Here is a 20075-nt window from a genome sequence, read left to right on the forward strand (position 1 = left end):
TTGACAGGGCCGAAATTTGAACCTTAATGGACCCCAATTTTAGGCCCATAGACACTCCTGTTTACAGGAAATGCAGGAATCGACCTAGTTGAAATTCCTCCATCGGGGCCTTACTGGCCTCGCACCACGCAACATATTTTCGCCAAATGTGGTCATAATGCTTTGCGGTTACATCCTTCCTGGCTTGATCAGGGTAGGGATGACTTCATCCGGAATGCCTTTTTCCTTCAGGATCCGGTGTTCAACCGCCCTGCCGTCAAACGCAGCCGCGGTAAGTCTTGGAATAGACAGGGTCCTTGCTGGAGCAGGTCCCTTCTTAGAGGTAGAGGCCACGGGTCCTCCGTGAGCATCTCTTGAAGTTCCGGGTACCAAGTCCTTCTTGGCCAATCCGGAGCCACGAGTATAGTTCTTACTCCCCTCCGTCTTATAATTCTCAGTACTTTTGGTATGAGAGGAAGAGGAGGGAACACATACACTGACTGGTACATCCACGGTGTTACCAGAGCGTCCACAGCTATTGCCTGAGGGTCCCTTGACATGGCGCAATACCTGTCCAATTTTTTGTTTAGGCGGGACGCCATCATGTCCACCTTTGGTTTTTCCCAACGGTTTACAATCATGTGGAAGACTTCTGGGTGAAGTCCCCACTATCCCGGGTGGAGGTCGTGCCTGCTGAGGAAGTCTGCTTCCCAGTTGTCCAATCCCGGAATGAACACTGCTGACAATGCTACCACATGATTTTCCGCCCAGCGAAAAATCCTTGCAGCTTCTGCCATTGCCCTCCTGCTTCTTGTGCCGCCCTGTCCGTTTACGTGGGCGACTGCCGTGATGTTGTCCGACTGGATCAGCACCGGCTGACCTTGAAGCAGAGGTCTTGCTTGGCTTAGGGCATTGTAAATGGCCCTTAGCTCCAAAATATTTATGTGAAGTGATGTTTCCAGGCTTGACCACAAGCCCTGGAAATTTTTTCCCTGTGTGACTGCTCCCCAGCCTCGCAGGCTGGCATCCGTGGTCACCAGGACCCAGTCCTGAATGCCGAATCTGCGGCCCTCTAGAAGATGAGCACTCTGCAACCACCACAGGAGAGACACCCTTGTCTTTGGTGACAGGGTTATCCGCTGATGCATCTGAAGATGCGATCCGGACCATTTGTCCAGCAGGTCCCACTGGAAAGTTCTTGCGTGGAATCTGCCGAATGGAATTGCTTCGTAGGAAGCCACCATTTTTCCCAGGACCCTTGTGCACTGATGCACTGACACTTGGCCTGGTTTTAGGAGGTTTCTGACTAGTTCGGATAACTCCCTGGCTTTCTCCTCCGGGAGAAACACCTTTTTCTGGACTGTGTCCAGGATCATCCCTAGGAATAGAAGACGTGTCGTCGGGATCAGCTGCGATTTTGGAATATTGAGAATCCAACCGTGCTGCCGCAACACTACTTGAGATAGTGCTACCCCGACTACCAACTGTTCCCTGGATCTTGCCCTTATCAGGAGATCGTCCAAGTAAGGGATAACTAAAACTCCCTTCCTTCGAAGGAGTATCATCATTTCGGCCATTACTTTGGTAAAGACCCGGGGTGCCGTGGACAAACCAAACGGCAGCGTCTGAAACTGATAGTGACAGTTCTGTACCACAAACCTGAGGTACCCTTGGTGAGAAGGGTAAATTGGGACATGGAGATAAGCATCCTTGATGTCCAGAGACACCATATAATCCCCTTCTTCCAGGTTCGCAATCACCGCTCTGAGTGACTCCATCTTGAATTTGAACCTTTGTATGTAAGTGTTCAAGGATTTCAGATTTAAAATAAGTCTCACCGAGCCGTCCGGCTTCGGTACCACAAACAGCGTGGAATAATACCCCTTTCCCTGTTGTAGGAGGGGTACCTTGATTATCACCTGCTGGGAATACAGCTTGTGAATGGCTTGTGCTGCAGCCTTTTTCCTCTCCCTCTGCCACGGGGCAGAAATGAGGAGTCTTTTGCCCGCTTGCCCTTATGGGGCCTAAAGGACTGCGCCTGATAATACGGCGTCTTCTTATGTTGAGAGGCTACCTGGGGTAAAAATGTGGATTTCCCAGCCATTGCCATGGCCACCAGGTCTGTTAGACCTACCCCAAACAATTACTCCCTTTTATAAGGCGATACTTCCATATGCCTTTTGGAATCAGCATCACCTGACCACTGTCTTGTCCATAACCCTCTTCTGGCAGAAATGGACAGCGCACTTACTCTTGATGCCAGTCGGCAAATATCCCTCTGTGCATCACGCATATATAGAAATGCATCTTTTAAATGCTCTATAGTCAGTAATATACTGTCCCTATCTAGGGTATCAATATTGTCAGTCAGGGAATCCGACCAAGCCACCCCAGCACTGCACATCCAGGCTGAGGCGATTGCTGGTCGCAGTATCACACCCGTGTGAGTGTATATACATTTTTAGGATATTTTCCTGCTTTCTGTCAGCAGGTTCCTTAAGGGCGGCCGTATCCGGGGACGGTAGTGCCACCTGTTTAGACAAGCGTGTGAGCGCTTTATCCACCCTAGGGGGTGTTTCCCAACGTGCCCTATCCTCTGGCGGGAAGGGGTATGATGCTAATAACTTTTTAGGAATTAACAGTTTTTATCGGGGGAAACCCACGCATCATCACACACTTCATTTAATTCCTCAGATGCAGGAAAAACTACAGGCAGTTTTTTCTCACCCAACATAATACCCTTTTTAGTGGTACTGGTATTATCAGAAATATGTAAAACATTTTCCATAGCCTCAATCATGTAACGTGTGGCCCTACTGGAAGTCACATTCGTCTCTTAATCGTCGACACTGGAGTCAGTATCCGTGTCGGCGTCTGTATCTGCCATCTGAGGTAACGGGCGTTTTAGAGCCCCTGATGGCTTTTGAGACACCTGGACAGGCACAGGCTGAGTAGCCGGCTGTCTCATGTCATCAATCTTTTGTAAAGAGCTGACACTGTCACGTAATTCCTTCCATAAGCTCAGCCACTCAGGTGTCGACTCCCTAGGGGGTGACATCTCCATTACAGGCAATTGCTCCGCCTCCACACCATTTTCCTCCTCATACATGTCGACACAATCGTACCGACACACAGCACACACACAGGGAATGCTCTGATAGAGGACAGGACCCCACTAGCCCTTTGGGGAGACAGAGGGAGAGTATGCCAGCACACACCAGAGCGCTATATATATACAGGGATAACCTTATAGAAGTGTTTTTCCCCTTATAGCTGCTGTTTTATTAATAGTGCGCCTAATTAGTGCCCCCCTCTCTTTTTTAACCCCTTTCTGTAGTGTAGTAACTGCAGGGGAGAGCCAGGGAGCTTCCCTCCAACGGAGCTGTGAGAGAAAATGGCGCCAGTGTGCTGAGGAGATAGGCTCCGCCCCTTTTTTGCGGACTTTTCTCCCGCATTTTTATGGATTCTGTCAGGGGTTAAAATACATCCATATAGCCCTGGGGGTTATATGTGATGTATGTTTGCCAGCCAAGGTTTTTTTATTGCTGCTCAGGGCGCCCCCCCCCAGCGCCCTGCACCCTCAGTGACTGCAGTGTGAGGTGTGTATGAGGAGCAATGGCGCACAGCTGCAGTGCTGTGCACTACCTTGGTGAAGACTGATGTCTTCTGCCGCCGATTTTCCGGACCTCTTCTTGCTTCTGGCTCTGTAAGGGGGCCGGCGGCGCGGCTCTGGGACCGGACTCCGAGGCTGGGCCTGTGTTCGGTCCCTCTGGAGCTAATGGTGTCCAGTAGCCAAGAAGCCCAAGCTGGCTGCAAGCAGGCAGGTTCGCTTCTTCTCCCCTTAGTCCCTCGATGCAGTGAGCCTGTTGCCAGCAGGTCTCACTGAAAATAAAAGACCTAAAACTAAACTTTCACTAAGAAGCTCAGGAGAGCCCCTAGTGTGCACCCTTCTCGGCCGGGCACAAAAATCTAACTGAGGCTTGGAGGAGGGTCATAGGGGGAGGAGCCAGTGCACACCAGGTAGTCCTAAAGCTTTACTTTTGTGCCCAGTCTCCTGCGGAGCCGCTATTCCCCATGGTCCTTACGGAGTTCCCAGCATCCACTAGGACGTCAGAGAAATAAATATACACAATCTGTTCACTGCACACGAATGGCTTCTCTTCGGCCCAGAATTATCAAGCCTTGAAGAGTGAATTGCACGATGATAAAGTAACAACCAATCAGCTCCTAAGTGCCATGACATTTAGGAGTTGATTGGCTGGTACTTTATCACTGTGCAATTTATCACTCTCCAAGGCTTGATAAATATGGGCCTTAACCACTTGCCTGACATGGTCGCATCAGATGCGACTATGCCTGCAAGTGCTTTATCTGACCTGGTCGCACAGGATGCGACCAGTCAGATAAACTGTGTTAGCAGGGGCAGGGAAGAGAAACTTCCCTCCGCTGCTGCTGGCAGACTGACCAGAAAGGTCCCTCTGCCTCCCTGCACCCTCCTTCAGTGTCTGCAGTGCTGCCGATCACTGCTGATCGGTCAGCATGGCAGGATCCCTCACCCACAGCGGCTGCAGACAGTAGAAGCCACTGGTAAGGGTAAAACAACTTCCCCAAGCCACCCCCAAGACCCCCCTGTGTATCTGACAGCTGTCCGGGAACTAAAAACGAAGTCGTAATGTTCCCGATGTTCCGATGGTCGCAATGTTCCCGATCGATGTTTTGGAAAAATATATTTAAAAACAAAAACAAAAAAAAACAAAAAAAAAATATATATATATATATATATATATATATATATATAAAATCTTTTTTTACTAAAATTATTTTGGATAGAGTTAAATTCATGTTCTTCACCGTATACACTCATAAAAAAAACCCGACCATTTCGGAGCGGTTTTTGGGGAAATAAATTGTCAGTTAAATAGTTAAAAATGAAAAAAAAGTCATAATACACACACATATATACAGGGTGATTCAAAAGTAAACACTTTTATTTTATTTTTTTACAGCACACACACATTTAATTTTTACTACACATGCTCCACTGGTGCAATCTACTCCCTATTTGGTAGCATAGTTTTTATTTTTTTACCATTCGGCAAAGTGGTGATTTAGATCTGCTGCAGGTGATTCTATTTAAGTAAATTTTTGTAGTGCCGAAATAAAGGGTTTTATTACCCTTAATGTATTCTGAGGTATATTTATAGTTAGTTATGACCTCCACTACATTATACAATTTCCCTTGTTAGACAATTAGTAGTTATTGTACTGTAGGTACATGTAGGTTCATCTGTTTTGTGTCAGTAGTGAAGCGAGACTAAATGTCATTGGGGGAAAAAGACTCAGCCTGGTGCATTAGTGACCACCATACAATGCAGACAGCATATTTGTGACACCATACAATACATAGGGCATCAATGACAACCATACAATATATAAAGGCATCAGTGAGTGCCATATAAAACAGAGATACAGATTCAATAAACATCAGTGTTTTGGTTGGAGTAGGAGATGGGAAGCTATTTCCTTACGCAAGATACTGTTCAGTTCATTATTTTTTGTATAAATATGTAAATAATGTGTTATAGAACTGATATAACTGTATGCACTTTACTTTGTGCCACTGTAACACCTATAGCTGACAGGTGAGTACAATATCCTGCCAGTCTGTGTCCCAGGCGTGTAGCTGGTCTGGGGGTGTCTTTGACTGGCAGGAAGGTACACAGTGAATGTACTCATGCTGCTAACAGAGCAGCCACCATCTGCCCTGCCAGCTGCAAAGATGTGTTGTATGCAGAGAGGGGAGACACAGGGTCACCTATGCCTCATATAGTTTACTATCGCACTGATATGAACGGATATACCTCTGGTGTTTAACATTACTCAGTTGTCTCCACCTCGGTGGTGTACATCATGTGCATTACACTTTCATCCAGTGCACAATACAGCTTTTCTGAAACTGGCAAGGCTGTTACCAATGCCACCTATAGATGGTGTTAGTTTACAGCTGTTTTCACTTTACCGCTAAGAATACTGCTGGTTGTTATATACTGAAAGGAGGACACAACCCACTTAGAGAATGCAAAAGAGGTCTCATTAAACTGAGCCCCAAGTCTGTGATTGCCAAAGCTCATTCTTTTAAAACACTTCTACATCCTTTTATACACACTATGGGGTATATTCAATTAAAGTCGGATCCATTCCGAAATGTATTTGTCGGAAAGGATCCGACAACCCCTATTCAAATCTCATCTTAATTAGACTTTTTCAAGTCGAATTAAGATGAGGGACGCAGAGGAGGAGGGGGGGGGGGGGGGGGGGGGAGCCGCGGGGAGACCAGCGGGGGACAGCCGCCGGCAGCCAGAGTAGATCAGCGCTACAGTAGTGCTACAGATGGATGTCACACAGCTGCCCGACCTCACGGCAGTGTCCACCCGGCTCCAGCAAGCTTGCTGGAGCCGGGTGGACGCTGCCGTGAGCGGCGCGGGTGTGTGTCATCCTGCTGCAGCGCTGTGCTGTAGCGCTGATCTCCTCTGGCTGCCCGCGGCAGTCCCCCGGCTCCCTGCGGCTCCCCCCCCCTCCTCCTCTGGGTCCATATCTCAGTACGACATCTTTTGATGTCGGACTGAGATGGTCGAAAAGGGGGCCAAAACCTATTGGTTTTGCCCGTTTTCGACACAAACACGTGGATCGGCAGCTATTCCGCCGATCCACGTGCTTTTCGACAAGTCGAATTTTTCAACCTGTGGAAAATATTGAATTGATTGGAACCCCTTCCGACCTAAAAAAAAATCGAAAACTGACGTTTTTCGACAGACGGCAGTTTTCGACTTCAATTGAATATAACCCTATATTTTAAAAATATTTACTTAAACAAATCTGCATGTGATTTTACACTTTTTAAATCACATTAATAACAGTTCATTATTAAAATAATAGCTTTTCTGTGTTGTACTGTCAGAACTAATCACAATTTAGTTTTAGTGTCTCAGTGCAACATCCAACAAACTTATCTTTTCAATTTTTTTGTGAGTTGTACTGTATACATAAGTTTAAGGGTGCACCCCACATATATACCAAAGATCTAACATTAAATCAAATAATATTATTTATTAATCTTATTATTATACACAACTACTTATGAGACATTGATTTTATATATATATATATATATATATATATATATCGGAACAAATGAAGTGGCACTCACTGTATATCCAATATCATCTGCTGGGGTGCCAAAATTCCAGGGAGAAAGCTTGCATCCACAAGGTCCCGTTATATATTCAATTTAATATCAAGAAGGCACTCACCAGACTTGTAATGAATATGCAAAAAATTTGTTTATCAAATCTCACATCAGCAGCTAAATCATGGTTGGTCGATGTTTCTGTCCCAAGCCGGACCTTTTTCCAGACCAGTGTGTACAATCGTCAGAATCACAGACCAAATGACCCTCAGTGTGGAACTACAAGTACCCCCCTAGGGCCCGCCCGTTATTCCATCAACCAATTACAATCCAAGACACTCTATCAACCACATATAGTACACTTCACCTCTCATTAACGCAACTTAGCCTTTTTACATGCAACACGTTAGAATATTGTAATTGCGCTCACCTCATTCCCAGTTTGGAATAGATCAACAGGTGGAACGCACGCCGCCGGTGACCCGCATGGTACTTCCGCCGTCTCTAATTATCATATTATCGCTTCCGGCTTCATCGTTCAGCACTGGGTAACCAGTGGAACGCACGCCGCAGATGACCCGCATGGCGCTTCCGCATCTCGTATCACAGTGTTGTCACTTCCGGATGTTCACATGAATATCGGAGCGCAGCGTAACACGCTACGTAGTGATGTATTCAAATTCAAATATTAATGTAGATTACATAAAGCTAAATGTAAGTGACTATAACAGTGTTTACAATAATGTATCACCCAATTAGATCTTAATAAATAAGGCCGCCCAAACGGGTATCAGTAATTCCACACTGGTTTAGAACAGCATAATGGAAACTTGGTATCCAATACATATATACACATACAAATAATATATTATTAAGTAACATATTATTATTAAAATCCCTATTGTTAGACAGAATCACTGGATAACCATGGTGGACAACCCTATCATGAACATTGTCCTTGAATAATCACCATTAAAGATCACAAGTTAAAACTTATTAGAGCACAATGTCCAATATAGTTACAGAAAAATACTCAAATGATTCTGTTCATTTAGTCCTCTTGGTGACACAGTTCCCAGATAATGTATCCAATAGGCTTCTCTTTTTAGAAGTAGTAAACCTCTGTCTCCCCCCCGTAGGGGTGGCGGAATCCAGTCAATGATCATATGACGTAATGTGGCAACTTGATGTTTCATCTGCATAAAATGAAGTGCCACTGGTTTGTCTGTTTTGGCGCTGGTGAGTGCCAATTGTATTGAGGACCTGTGTTGGTTGATCCGTTCACGATACGTTCTCACAGTTTTTCCCACGTACATCTTCCCACATGGGCAGGTGAGATAATAGACTACATGGTCCATTAGGCATGTCAAATGATGTCGTAACTGAACTTTTATCCCGTACAGCGGGTGGTTGAAGAATCGCCCAGTAATCATAGCTCTGCAGGTCATGCATTTCAAGCATTTGAAGCAACCTGGATTTACATTCAACCAAGTAGTTCCAGTCGTCATCGTTGGTCGCATGGTCGTCTCATCAGCATATCCTTCAGATTTGACCCTCTTTGTACACTCAGTAAAGGTGGTTTGCTGCCAACTTTCTTGAATTTGGGGTCAGTGCTGATCATGGACCAATTTTTCTTTATTGTTCTTTCCACAGTATGCAAACTGGTGTTACAGCTGGTCTTAAATATTATGCGGTCACGATTCTTATTTCTGCTGATGATGTTTTTCATATATAATTTACGTGCTTTGACCAAACACTTTTCCACCACGGAGACTGCATATCCACGTTCAATAAAACGTTGTCTGCACTCATGCAGTTGTATGTCAGCGTTGATGTCATTAGAGTTATTTCTTAATACCCGGAGAAATTGGGAAACAGGTAAATTGGATTTTAACTTATCCGGGTGATGACTGGATGCCCATAAAAAGAGTATTTCGAACTGTGGGCTTGCGGTATAAAGTATAATCAAGTACTGATGGTGAGGACGGATCTTTATATATGGTAACGTCCAAAAAATTAATGGTCAACTCGCTTATTGTAGCAGTCAATCTAATTGGACTATTAAGAGCATTAAGGGTGTCCACCATGGTATGAAAAGATTCGGCGGATCCCCGCCAAATGATGAAGAGATCATCGATGTATCTCTTATAGCATACAATATGCTCAGCATAATTCACCAAAATGTTTTCTTGTTCATATTTTGCCATGTACAGATTGGCGAACACCGGGGCCAAATTAGAACCCATAGCGGTGCCCGCCAACTGCACATAGTACTCGTCCTGGTATTGAAAATGATTACATGTAAGTACCAATCTAATCAAACTCAGAACAAACTCAATAGGGGGACCCTCATATGGCCCCTTAACCAGTGCTTCTCTTACAGCGGTTATCCCTTCTTCATGAGGGATGACCGTGTATAGTGATGTTACATCTAGAGTTGCTAAAAAACAAGTGGATACGTCATCAGTAATCCGAGTCAAAACCCCCAGGAGATCACCGGTATCGCAGATATAACTATCCATCATCTTCACACATGGTTGCAGAAAATGATCGACGAACCGTGCCAGCGGTTGTAGCAATGATCCTTGTGCAGATATTATCGGTCTCCCTGGGGGTTTTTCCAAGGATTTGTGCACCTTAGGGAGGGTGTAGATGATTGGACATATAGGGTGAGTCACCGATAGGTAATCAAAAACATCATCATTAATCCATGCACACTGTAGTGCCTGTGTCAATAAGTTATCAACCTCCTTTTTGAATCTGGGAATGGGGTTGTAAGGAACTTGGATATAGGTGTTACTATCAGACAATTGTGTTTTAATTTCAAAGTCATAATCAGCAAAGTCCTGGAGGACCACAGCTCCTCCCTTATCAGCATTCCTAATGACCAGGTTAGTATTTTGTTTTAAATCTCTAAGTGCTTGCCATTCGGCATTAGATAAATTAGAATAACCTTCATTGCCCTTATTGCTTTTCTGAATCTTGAGTGTACAAAGAGGGTCAAATCTGAAGGATATGCTGATGAGACCGACCATGCGACCAACAATGACGACTGGAACTACTTGGTTGAATGTAAATCCAGGTTGCTTCAAATGCTTGAAATGCATGACCTGCAGAGCTATGATTACTGGGCGATTTTTCAACCACCCGCTGTACGGGATAAAAGTTCAGTTACGACATCATTTGACATGCCTAATGGACCATGTAGTCTATTATCTCACCTGCCCATGTGGGAAGATGTACGTGGGAAAAACTGTGAGAACGTATCGTGAACGGATCAACCAACACAGGTCCTCAATACAATTGGCACTCACCAGCGCCAAAACAGACAAACCAGTGGCACTTCATTTTATGCAGATGAAACATCAAGTTGCCACATTACGTCATATGATCATTGACTGGATTCCGCCACCCCTACGGGGGGGAGACAGAGGTTTACTACTTCTAAAAAGAGAAGCCTATTGGATACATTATCTGGGAACTGTGTCACCAAGAGGACTAAATGAACAGAATCATTTGAGTATTTTTCTGTAACTATATTGGACATTGTGCTCTAATAAGTTTTAACTTGTGATCTTTAATGGTGATTATTCAAGGACAATGTTCATGATAGGGTTGTCCACCATGGTTATCCAGTGATTCTGTCTAACAATAGGGATTTTAATAATAATATGTTACTTAATAATATATTATTTGTATGTGTATATATGTATTGGATACCAAGTTTCCATTATGCTGTTCTAAACCAGTGTGGAATTACTGATACCCGTTTGGGCGGCCTTACTTATTAAGATCTAATTGGGTGATACATTATTGTAAACACTGTTATAGTCACTTACATTTAGCTTTATGTAATCTACATTAATATTTGAATTTGAATACATCACTACGTAGCGTGTTACGCTGCGCTCCGATATTCATGTGAACATCCGGAAGTGACAACACTGTGATACGAGATGCGGAAGCGCCATGCGGGTCATCTGCGGCGTGCGTTCCACTGGTTACCCAGTGCTGAACGATGAAGCCGGAAGCGATAATATGATAATTAGAGACGGCGGAAGTACCATGCGGGTCACCGGCGGCGTGCGTTCCACCTGTTGATCTATTCCAAACTGGGAATGAGGTGAGCGCAATTACAATATTCTAACGTGTTGCATGTAAAAAGGCTAAGTTGCGTTAATGAGAGGTGAAGTGTACTATATGTGTTTACTAAGTATGTAATCTGGTTGATAGAGTGTCTTGGATTGTAATTGGTTGATGGAATAACGGGCGGGCCCTAGGGGGGTACTTGTAGTTCCACACTGAGGGTCATTTGGTCTGTGATTCTGACGATTGTACACACTGGTCTGGAAAAAGGTCCGGCTTGGGACCGAAACGTCGACCAACCATGATTTAGCTGCTGATGTGAGATTTGATAAACAAATTTTTTGCATATTCATTACAAGTCTGGTGAGTGCCTTCTTGATATTAAATTGAATATATATATATCTATTATATATATATATATATATATATATATATATATATATATATATATCTATCTTTAAAGTCCTCATTTTATGCTTCTATCGGCGCGCACTGTACCAATCTCTCAGAACGACTATTTACCTTCCCCTGCTGGCATTTAATGACTTCTTCATTCCTAGAGTACATACAGGTATCTGTGGATTATCATAAATCGATTGTGGACATGAGCAGTTCTAAATGTTTTTTTTTTCCTAAAAACCCCCAAACCTGCCAGGAACATAACTGAACATGTACTTTTTCCGTGTAGCATGATATGCCATAATCATTTTTCTCACCTGAATACTGTCCATCTGCTGTGGTAAAATGCGTAGAAAATCATCAGGCAAGTTTCCAAGGAGAGGTGGATTCCAGTTCCTGCAGTGTTTCGGTACCTGAGAGTCACTGGATGACAGCACTTCAGTTCTTGGATTCAAAAGTAAAAAAGAATAACAAGTATAAATAGGAAGCATAATATAAAGTGCCAATTAGAAAAGAGAGTGTTATTTATTAACAAACAGCAAATGTACAATTAGTATTCATTTAACCTTAAGACAATGATTGCACGTCTTTTGGTCATTATTGATCACTTCCCATTTGGGCATTTTTAGTAAATCTCTAATCTGTTTTATTACATATCATTAATATTTCACATTTCAGTGATCACCAATGTTTTGTTTGTTTTATAACTATTACAATTTTCTATTTCTGTAGTGCTATTTTAGTGGGCTGTGCTTCCTTCTGTATGTATTCTTTCCAAATCGCTCTATCAAATGCCGACAAATGGGTTGTGTATAGGACGCAATAGAATTAGTACCATAAAGGTGCATGTGTGATGTAAGAATGAGAGATGGTCAAGAAACTTTGAAATGTATATGTTTATTAGATAGAAATAAGGTGAGCTGCTTCACATATAGGGCCAGTTTTCAATCACCAGCGGTAGCTATCCGTGGGCTAATTGGTCTGCCGGGGCTATTCAATCACAGGCTGCACTTTGGGGCTAACTTTGGTTGGATTACAAATTGCGATCCAACCGGAATTCCAGCGATCGCCCCGCAGGCATATGCGCCGCGCCCATCCTGCGCCCGCACTTTCTGCGAGGGGCCACAAAAAATGTGATTGCCTCTGCGCAGTCGCGGAGGGGGGGGGGGGGGCTGCAATGCACCGTTTCCAGGGTAGAGACGGAGCGTTGTAGGGGCGGCCAAACGGGAGGACGGTGCTGCACGAACAGGAGCGCATTGGGGGCGTGATCGCGGTGGCTGCGTGACATCACACAGCCGCCGCGTTCGAGAACATGGTGGCGGGCCTCCTGCAACGGCAGGAGGCATCCTCAGTTTCTGCTAAGCAGCCTCGGGCTACCACTCTTTTCCCTGTGCAGTAAATTACAGTGACTAACTAAATCATACCTCCCAACTGTCCCAATTTTTTGCGGGACAGTCAAGTTTTTTTGGGTCTGTCCCACTGTCCCTCCCGCAGGTTGCAGTGTCCCACGGTGGGGTGGGGGTGGGGGCAGTAGGGAGGCTCCCTGTCACTCGCTGCTCTGCTCAGTTCACAGCAGAGCAGTGGTGGTGAATAAACGCTGTGCGCATGCGCACAGCGTCTATTCCAGTGAGGCAGAGGGACTGGGGTCATGGCCAGCAGCTCACAGAGCGCTGGCCGTGCCCCCACTGTGACAGAAATGTGAGGCGTGGCTCGTGATCGGTTCATTCAGGTGAAGCCACGCCCCCTTTTCAACAGGCCATGCTGCGTCGCGCATAGGGTCCCGGATTCAAGCCTCCAGATTGGGAGGTATGATTAAATACATCCCAAAAAATTATTAAAATTGCTATTCAGAAAATAAATAAATCAAAAGTAAAATATACATGTTAAGAATAATTAAAATCAAATACAATAATAGTACACAATGGGCCTGATTCTGATTTGGAAGTAAAAGCAAAAAAAAGGCGGAAACAAACCATGTTGCAATGAAAAGGAAAGCAAATACATTTATATTTTTTCTGTGCAGGGTAAATACTCGCTGCTTTTAAATGTAGCACAAAAATGTTACACAGCTTTATTTTTACACTGTAATTTAGATTTTAGTTTGGACACACCCCACCTAAATCTCTCTACACATGTTATCTCTGCCCCACCTACAGTGAAACATTGTTTTTCCCAGGTGCACATACACTTGCTTTTTTTGGGGGGGCTTTACTTCCATATCAGAATCAGGCGCAATGTATCAATAGTTCAAAATTGTGCTATAAATATTTTTGACTGAAATCTGCAGTAATCCGTTGTAGCGGAAATCAGCAATAATTTGTCAATAATAATAACTAATTTGAGCAGTCAATCACATGTTTTTAAAATCAGCTATAAGAACAGCAGATAAAATAGTTGTGCAGCTGATACAAAGTTACCAGTAAGTCTGAATGTGATCACCAGATAAAGGAGTATGAAAATATAGGGTTGTATTCAATTGCAGTCGAAAGCTGCAGTCCTATTCAATATACCCCAAAATTATCCGACAAGTCGGGAATTCCGACTTGTCGGAAAGCACGTGGATTGGTGGAATAGCCGCCGATCCGCGTGCTTCTATCGGAAACGTGGCCAAATCTGAGAGGTTTTGGCCCCCTTTCCGACTATCTCAATCCGATTTTTTTAAAAATCGGATTGAGATGAAGGAGCTGAGGAGGAGGAGACGGGGAGAACTGCGGGGAGATGTGGAGAGCAGCGGCTACAGCAGCGTAGCGCCGTAGCAGGAGGATGTGGGATTCTGGCGGACAGGATGCCGCTGTTGCTATACCGACAGCTGGCATCCCGTCTGCCGGTATTTCATACTGGATCCGTTGGAAGGTATGCGAACATAATTTTTCTAGTTGTTATATTTGATATTATCAAAGCTCTTTTTAAAAAAAAATATGATAGGTGAGTAAATACTTAGCAGCTGTTGCAGAGAATTTAAAGTACATTTGAGGAGGATTGGGTCTGTTTAAGAATGCAGCTACACCAGTTTAGTATAATGAAATATTTGTTAGTATTTGGATGCAAAGTTCACATTCTTTGTTTCTTTTTTAAAAGACTCTGTATAGACTGAGACACACTATGGGCAATACACCCTGAATTTCTGCGTTGGCTGTGATTAGTACCAATGTTTCTGCTACTTAATGGCTGCAAGTTTGTAAATGCTATATTATATATATATATATATATATATATATATATATATATATATATATAGTGCCTTGCTGAAGTACATATATATATATATATATATATATATATATATATATATATATATATATATATATATATATAGAGTGCAGCTCATCCAGGATGGCACAACACTGCGAGCTGTAGCAAGAAGGTTTGCTGTGTCTGTCAGCGTAGTGTCCAGAGCAAGGAGGCGCTACCAGGAGACAGGCCAGTACATCAGGAGACGTGGAGGAGGCCAACAACCCAGCAGCAGGACCGCTACCTCCGCCTTTGTGCAAGGAGGAACAGGAGGAGCACTGCCAGAGCCCTGCAAAATGACCTCCAGCAAGCCACAAATGTGCATGTGTCTACTCAACCGATCAGAAACAGACTCCATGAGGGTGCTATGAGGGCCCGACGTCCACAGGTGGGGGTTGTGCTTACAGCCCAACACCATGCAGGACGTTTGGCATTTGCCAGAGAACACCAAGATTGGCATATTCGCCACTGGCTCCCTGTGCTCTTCACAGATGAAAGCAGGTTCTCACTGAGCACATGTGACTGACGTGGCAGAGTCTGGAGAAGCCAAGGAGAACGTTCTGCTGCCTGCAACATCCTCCAGCATGATCGGTTTGGCAGTGGTTCAGTAATGGTGTGGGGTGGCGTTTCTTTGGGGGACCGCACAGCCCTCCATGTGCTCGCCAGAGGTAGCCTGACCGCCATTAGGTACCGAGATGAAATCCTCAGACCCCTTGTGAGACCATATGCTGGTGCGGTTGGCCCTGGGTTCCTCCTAATGCAAGACAATGCTAGACCTCATGTGGCTGGAGTGTGTCAGCAGTTCCTGCAAGATGTAGGCATTGATGCTATTGACTGGCCCGCCCGTTCCCCACATCTGGGACATCATGTCTCGCTCCATCCACCAACACCACGTTGCACCACAGACTGTCCAGGAGTTGGCGGATGCTTAAGTCCAGGTCTGGGAGGAGATCCCTCAGGAGACCATCCGCCACCTCATCAGGAGCATGCCCAGGCGTTGTAGGGAGGTCATACAGGCACGTGGAGGCCACACACACTACTGAGCCTCATTTTGACTTGTTTTAAGGACATTACATCAAAGTTGGATCAGCCTGTAGTGTGTTTTTCCACTTTAATTTTGAGTGTGACTCCAAATCCAGACCTCCATGGGTTAATAAATTTGATTTCCATTGATCATTTTTGTGTGATTTTGTTGTCAGCACATTCAACTATGTAAAGAACAAGGTATTTAATAAAAATATTTCATTCATTCAGATCTAGGATGTGTTATTTTAGTGTTTTAGTGTTCCCTTTATTTTTTTGAGCAGTGTATTATTATTATTATTACATTTTATTTATAAGGCACCACATGTGTTTCGCAGCGCCGTACAAAGGACAGTACAGGGGACAAAACATTGCATTACAGTAAATAAATAACAGAAATAGAGTACAGGTAACAGAGCACCACACATTCTCAAGACATAGTACAGCTAAGATGTAAGTATAGAGGGAGTGATCATCGTACTACTAGAGGCTGGTGGTCATAGATGGAGATGAGCCTTTACTAGCAGGATAAAAATGGTCGTTGAGTAGGGGAGAGCTGTGAGTGAAATGTGTTGAGACGAGGGCTTAGATAACAAGAGGAAAAAGGGCCCTGCTCTGAAGAGCTAACAATCTATTGGGGAGGGGCGACAGACAGATGACAAGAGGTGCAGGCAAGCGGGAGGTAGCCTGATGGCAGTATGCAAGCAAAGCTGAGATGTTCACGGCATGAGGCAGGGGGTGGAGGCGCGGCTTCAGCTCTGGGTTATGCATTAGAAGGGTACGCTTTGATGAATAGGTGGGTTTTTAGAGCCCGTTTGAAGCTTTGCAAGGTTGGGGAGAGTCTAATGGAGCGGGGGAGTGCGTTCCACTGAAGGGGTGCAGCACGTGCAAAATCCTGAACTCGTGCATGGGAAGCAGTGACCAGGGCGGTGGAGAGGCGACGGTCATTAGTCAACCGTAGGGGGCGGGAGGGAGTATGAAGGGAAAGGAGGTTGGAGATGTAGGGAGCAGTGGAATTAGAGATGGCCTTGTATGTGAGGGTGAGGAGTTTGAAGAGGATTCTGTAGGGGAATGGGAGCCAGTGTAGATTTTGTTGAAGGGGAGTGGCAGATGTGGTGCGGCGGGAGAGGAAGATAAGCCTAGCTGCGGAGTTCAGGACAGATTGGAGGGGAGCAAGATGGGAGCAAGCGAGGCCAGTGAGGAGGACATTGCAGTAATCAAGTCGTGAGATGACCAGTGAGTGGATGATTAGTTTAGTTGCACTCTGGGAGAGATATGGCCTGATACGAGCAATGTTGCGTAGCTGGAAACGACAGGATTGTGCCAGAGCTTGGATGTGGGGTGCAAAAGAGAGGGAGGAGTCAAGAGTGACTCCCAGGCAGCGGAGTTGGGGAACGGGGGAGATGGTGGTGTTGTCAACAATGATGGAGATATTGGTCGGGGGTGTTGCTCTGGATGGGGGGAAGATGATGAGTTCCGTTTTGTCCATGTTGAGCTTTAGAGAGCGTTCAGACATCCAGGAGGAGATTGCAGAGGCGCAGCTGGAAACCTGAGAGAGGACAGAGGGGGACAGATCAGGAGATGAGAGGTAGAGTTGTGTGTCATCAGCATAGAGGTGGTATTGAAGGCCAAATGAGTTAATGAGCGCACCCAGGGAAGAGGTATACAGGGAGAACAGAAGGGGTCCAAGGACAGAACCCTGAGGGACACCAACAGGAAAGATGGAAGGGTGTGAGGTGGTGCTTGAGGTAGACACAGAGAAGGAGCGGTTAGTGAGGTAAAAAGAAAACCAGTCAAGGACAGTGCTAGAGAGGCCAGCGTTTTGGAGTGTATATATATATCTCTAGAGAGAGAGAGAGAGAGAGAGAGAGAGAGAGATAGTGCCTTGCTGAAGTATTCACCCCCCCTCGGCTTTTTACATATTTTGTTACAGTACGACCTGTAATTCTATTTTTTCTGTATTCTATGTGATGGATCTGCACAAAATAGTCTAAGTTGGTGAAGCGAAATGAGAAACTTTATATAAAAAAAATCTTTTTTATACATAAAATTTTAAAATTTGGCATGTGCATATGTTTCCCCCCCTCAAAAGTTCTGTTGCAACCAATTACCTTCAGAAGTCACATAATTAGTGAAATGAAGTCCACCTGTGTGCAATCTAAGTGTCAAATGACCTGTCAGTATAAACACACCTTTTCTGAAAGGCCCCAGAGGCTGCAACACCAAATAAGCAAGAGGCATCACACCATGAAGACCAAGGAGCTCTCCAAACAAGTCAGGGACAAAGTTATTGAGAAGTACAAGTCAGGGTTGGGTTATAAAAAAAATATCCAAATCTTTGATGATCCTCCAGAGCCCCATCAAATCCATCTTCTTCAAATGGAAAGAACATGGTACCACAACAAGCCTGCCAAGAGAGCTGGCCACCAAAACTCACGGACCGGGCAAGGAAGGCATTAATCAGAGAGGTAGCACAGAGACCATGGGTAACTCTGAAGAAACTGCAGAGTTCCACAGCAGAGACTGGTGTATCTGCGCATGTGACCACAATAAGCCGTACACTCCATAGAGCTGGCCTTTACGGAAGAGTGGTCAGAAAAAAAAGCCATTACTTCATTTTAAAAATAAGAAGACACGGGTGGTGTGGCCTGGCGGGCATCAGAGAAAGCTGCATATTTTCTGAGCTCCCGGTAGACACCTACAATTTGTCCTTTTTCCCCCCTTCCAGTCACCCCAGTCGCCCTGTCCCACTGCTAGCAGACCTGCCTGTGCTGCTGGAGGAACTCTAGAGCACAGCAGTGGGCTCCGTTCCTCATCTCTGTGCCGCGGCCTACTTCCGCCTGCTGAGCCGTGGACTGGATTAATTGCAGTGGGCGCGTACCTCCAGAAGCCCGGGATCGCAGCTGCTACACTTGTAGCTGTCCTGTGTGGCCTCCCTCCTGCACCAGAGCACCAGTGATGCGTCTCCTGACCTCTGCACCCCCGGGAGCCCTGCTAACCATGTCTGTGCAGCACTGGAGCTGGGACACACCAGCTTCTCTTCAGCTCCCGGCACCCATCTTGGATCCGGAGACCACTGATCCTCTGCCTGCTTCTAAAGGTAACTGTGGGGCACCCTTGTCAGTGGCTAGTTCGTGACTTGGGCCCACCACCTCCTGGACCCTACCACGTGACACCCAGTGGCTCTTTATGTGCGACAGTGGTGAATTGGTTGGCGACAGCTACTGTTCACAAACCTGTATTATAGCTGCCTGTGGTCCCCACGCCCTATCACCACTGTTGGGGGACTAATTACTCTAAGTTCCAGTGATCAGACCTTGGGGGGACCCCCTTGGACTGTGCTCTACTTACTTGGAGTTTCTCTATCATAAGCCACCATTCCACCAGAATTCTCATATCATATATGATAAATAGTGCTAGAACTTCATCTATTGGTGATCTTTATTGTTTGACTTAATCTGCCTGTGGGAACTCAATTCTTTCACAATGTAAAACTTTGGAAAATGCCCTGAGTCTCGGGACTGTAATTTTATGCTACCTATAGCATAATAATTACAGTGCTGTTTCCCTGCTGCGGAGATTTACCTAACTACGTACTACAGTGACCTTCTCGTATTGACCTGTTCGTAGCTCTATCATGCCTAAAGGCAACAAGAAACAAAATGGATAGGACCTGACCCAAAGTCTTAAAAAATTAGCCTTCTCGTCTACTAAATCTTCAGAGCAGCAGACCCCCTTCGCTACCTGATGTTTCAGATTCGGAGGACTCGTACCACCCCCCATTGACTCGGAAAGACTTACAAATACTTTTCTGTGAAATCCAGGAGACGAGGAAATCTATTCAGGTGGTGCAGGCGGAAGTACATACAGCGATTACTTCTCTTAAGGCTGACGTTACCGACCTTGGCGACAGAACGGACCACCTAGAATCTAAGGTGGATGAAGTGATTACTTCCCAACAAGGATTGGGCGATGAACTTCAAGGTCTAAAATAGGAGGCCCAGCTTATTCTGGAACACCAGGAAGATCAGGACAGCAGAGCTCTTCGTAATAATCTCCGCATCAGAGGTGTCCCTGAGGAAGCTGATATGACGTCCTTAGATGATTACCGTAAAAAACTGTTTTCGCACCTTCCGCCTACTCCGGAAGACCATCTATTGTTGGATAGGGC

General features: G+C 45.1%; 1 protein-coding gene across 1 annotated transcript in view; it reads right to left on the reverse strand.

The window, feature by feature from the left end:
- The window catches only part of CUEDC1 (CUE domain containing 1), a 387720-nt gene that overhangs the window by 143980 nt on the left and 223665 nt on the right, over positions 1 to 20075 (reverse strand). Inside the window, exon 4 of the mRNA XM_063954793.1 lies at positions 11968 to 12094. Coding sequence (XP_063810863.1) covers positions 11968 to 12094 — 127 coding nt within the window. The remainder of the gene's footprint in view (positions 1 to 11967; positions 12095 to 20075) is intronic.

Source organism: Pseudophryne corroboree, chromosome 2 (genome assembly GCF_028390025.1).
Source record: "Pseudophryne corroboree isolate aPseCor3 chromosome 2, aPseCor3.hap2, whole genome shotgun sequence".
NCBI lineage: Eukaryota > Metazoa > Chordata > Amphibia > Anura > Myobatrachidae > Pseudophryne > Pseudophryne corroboree.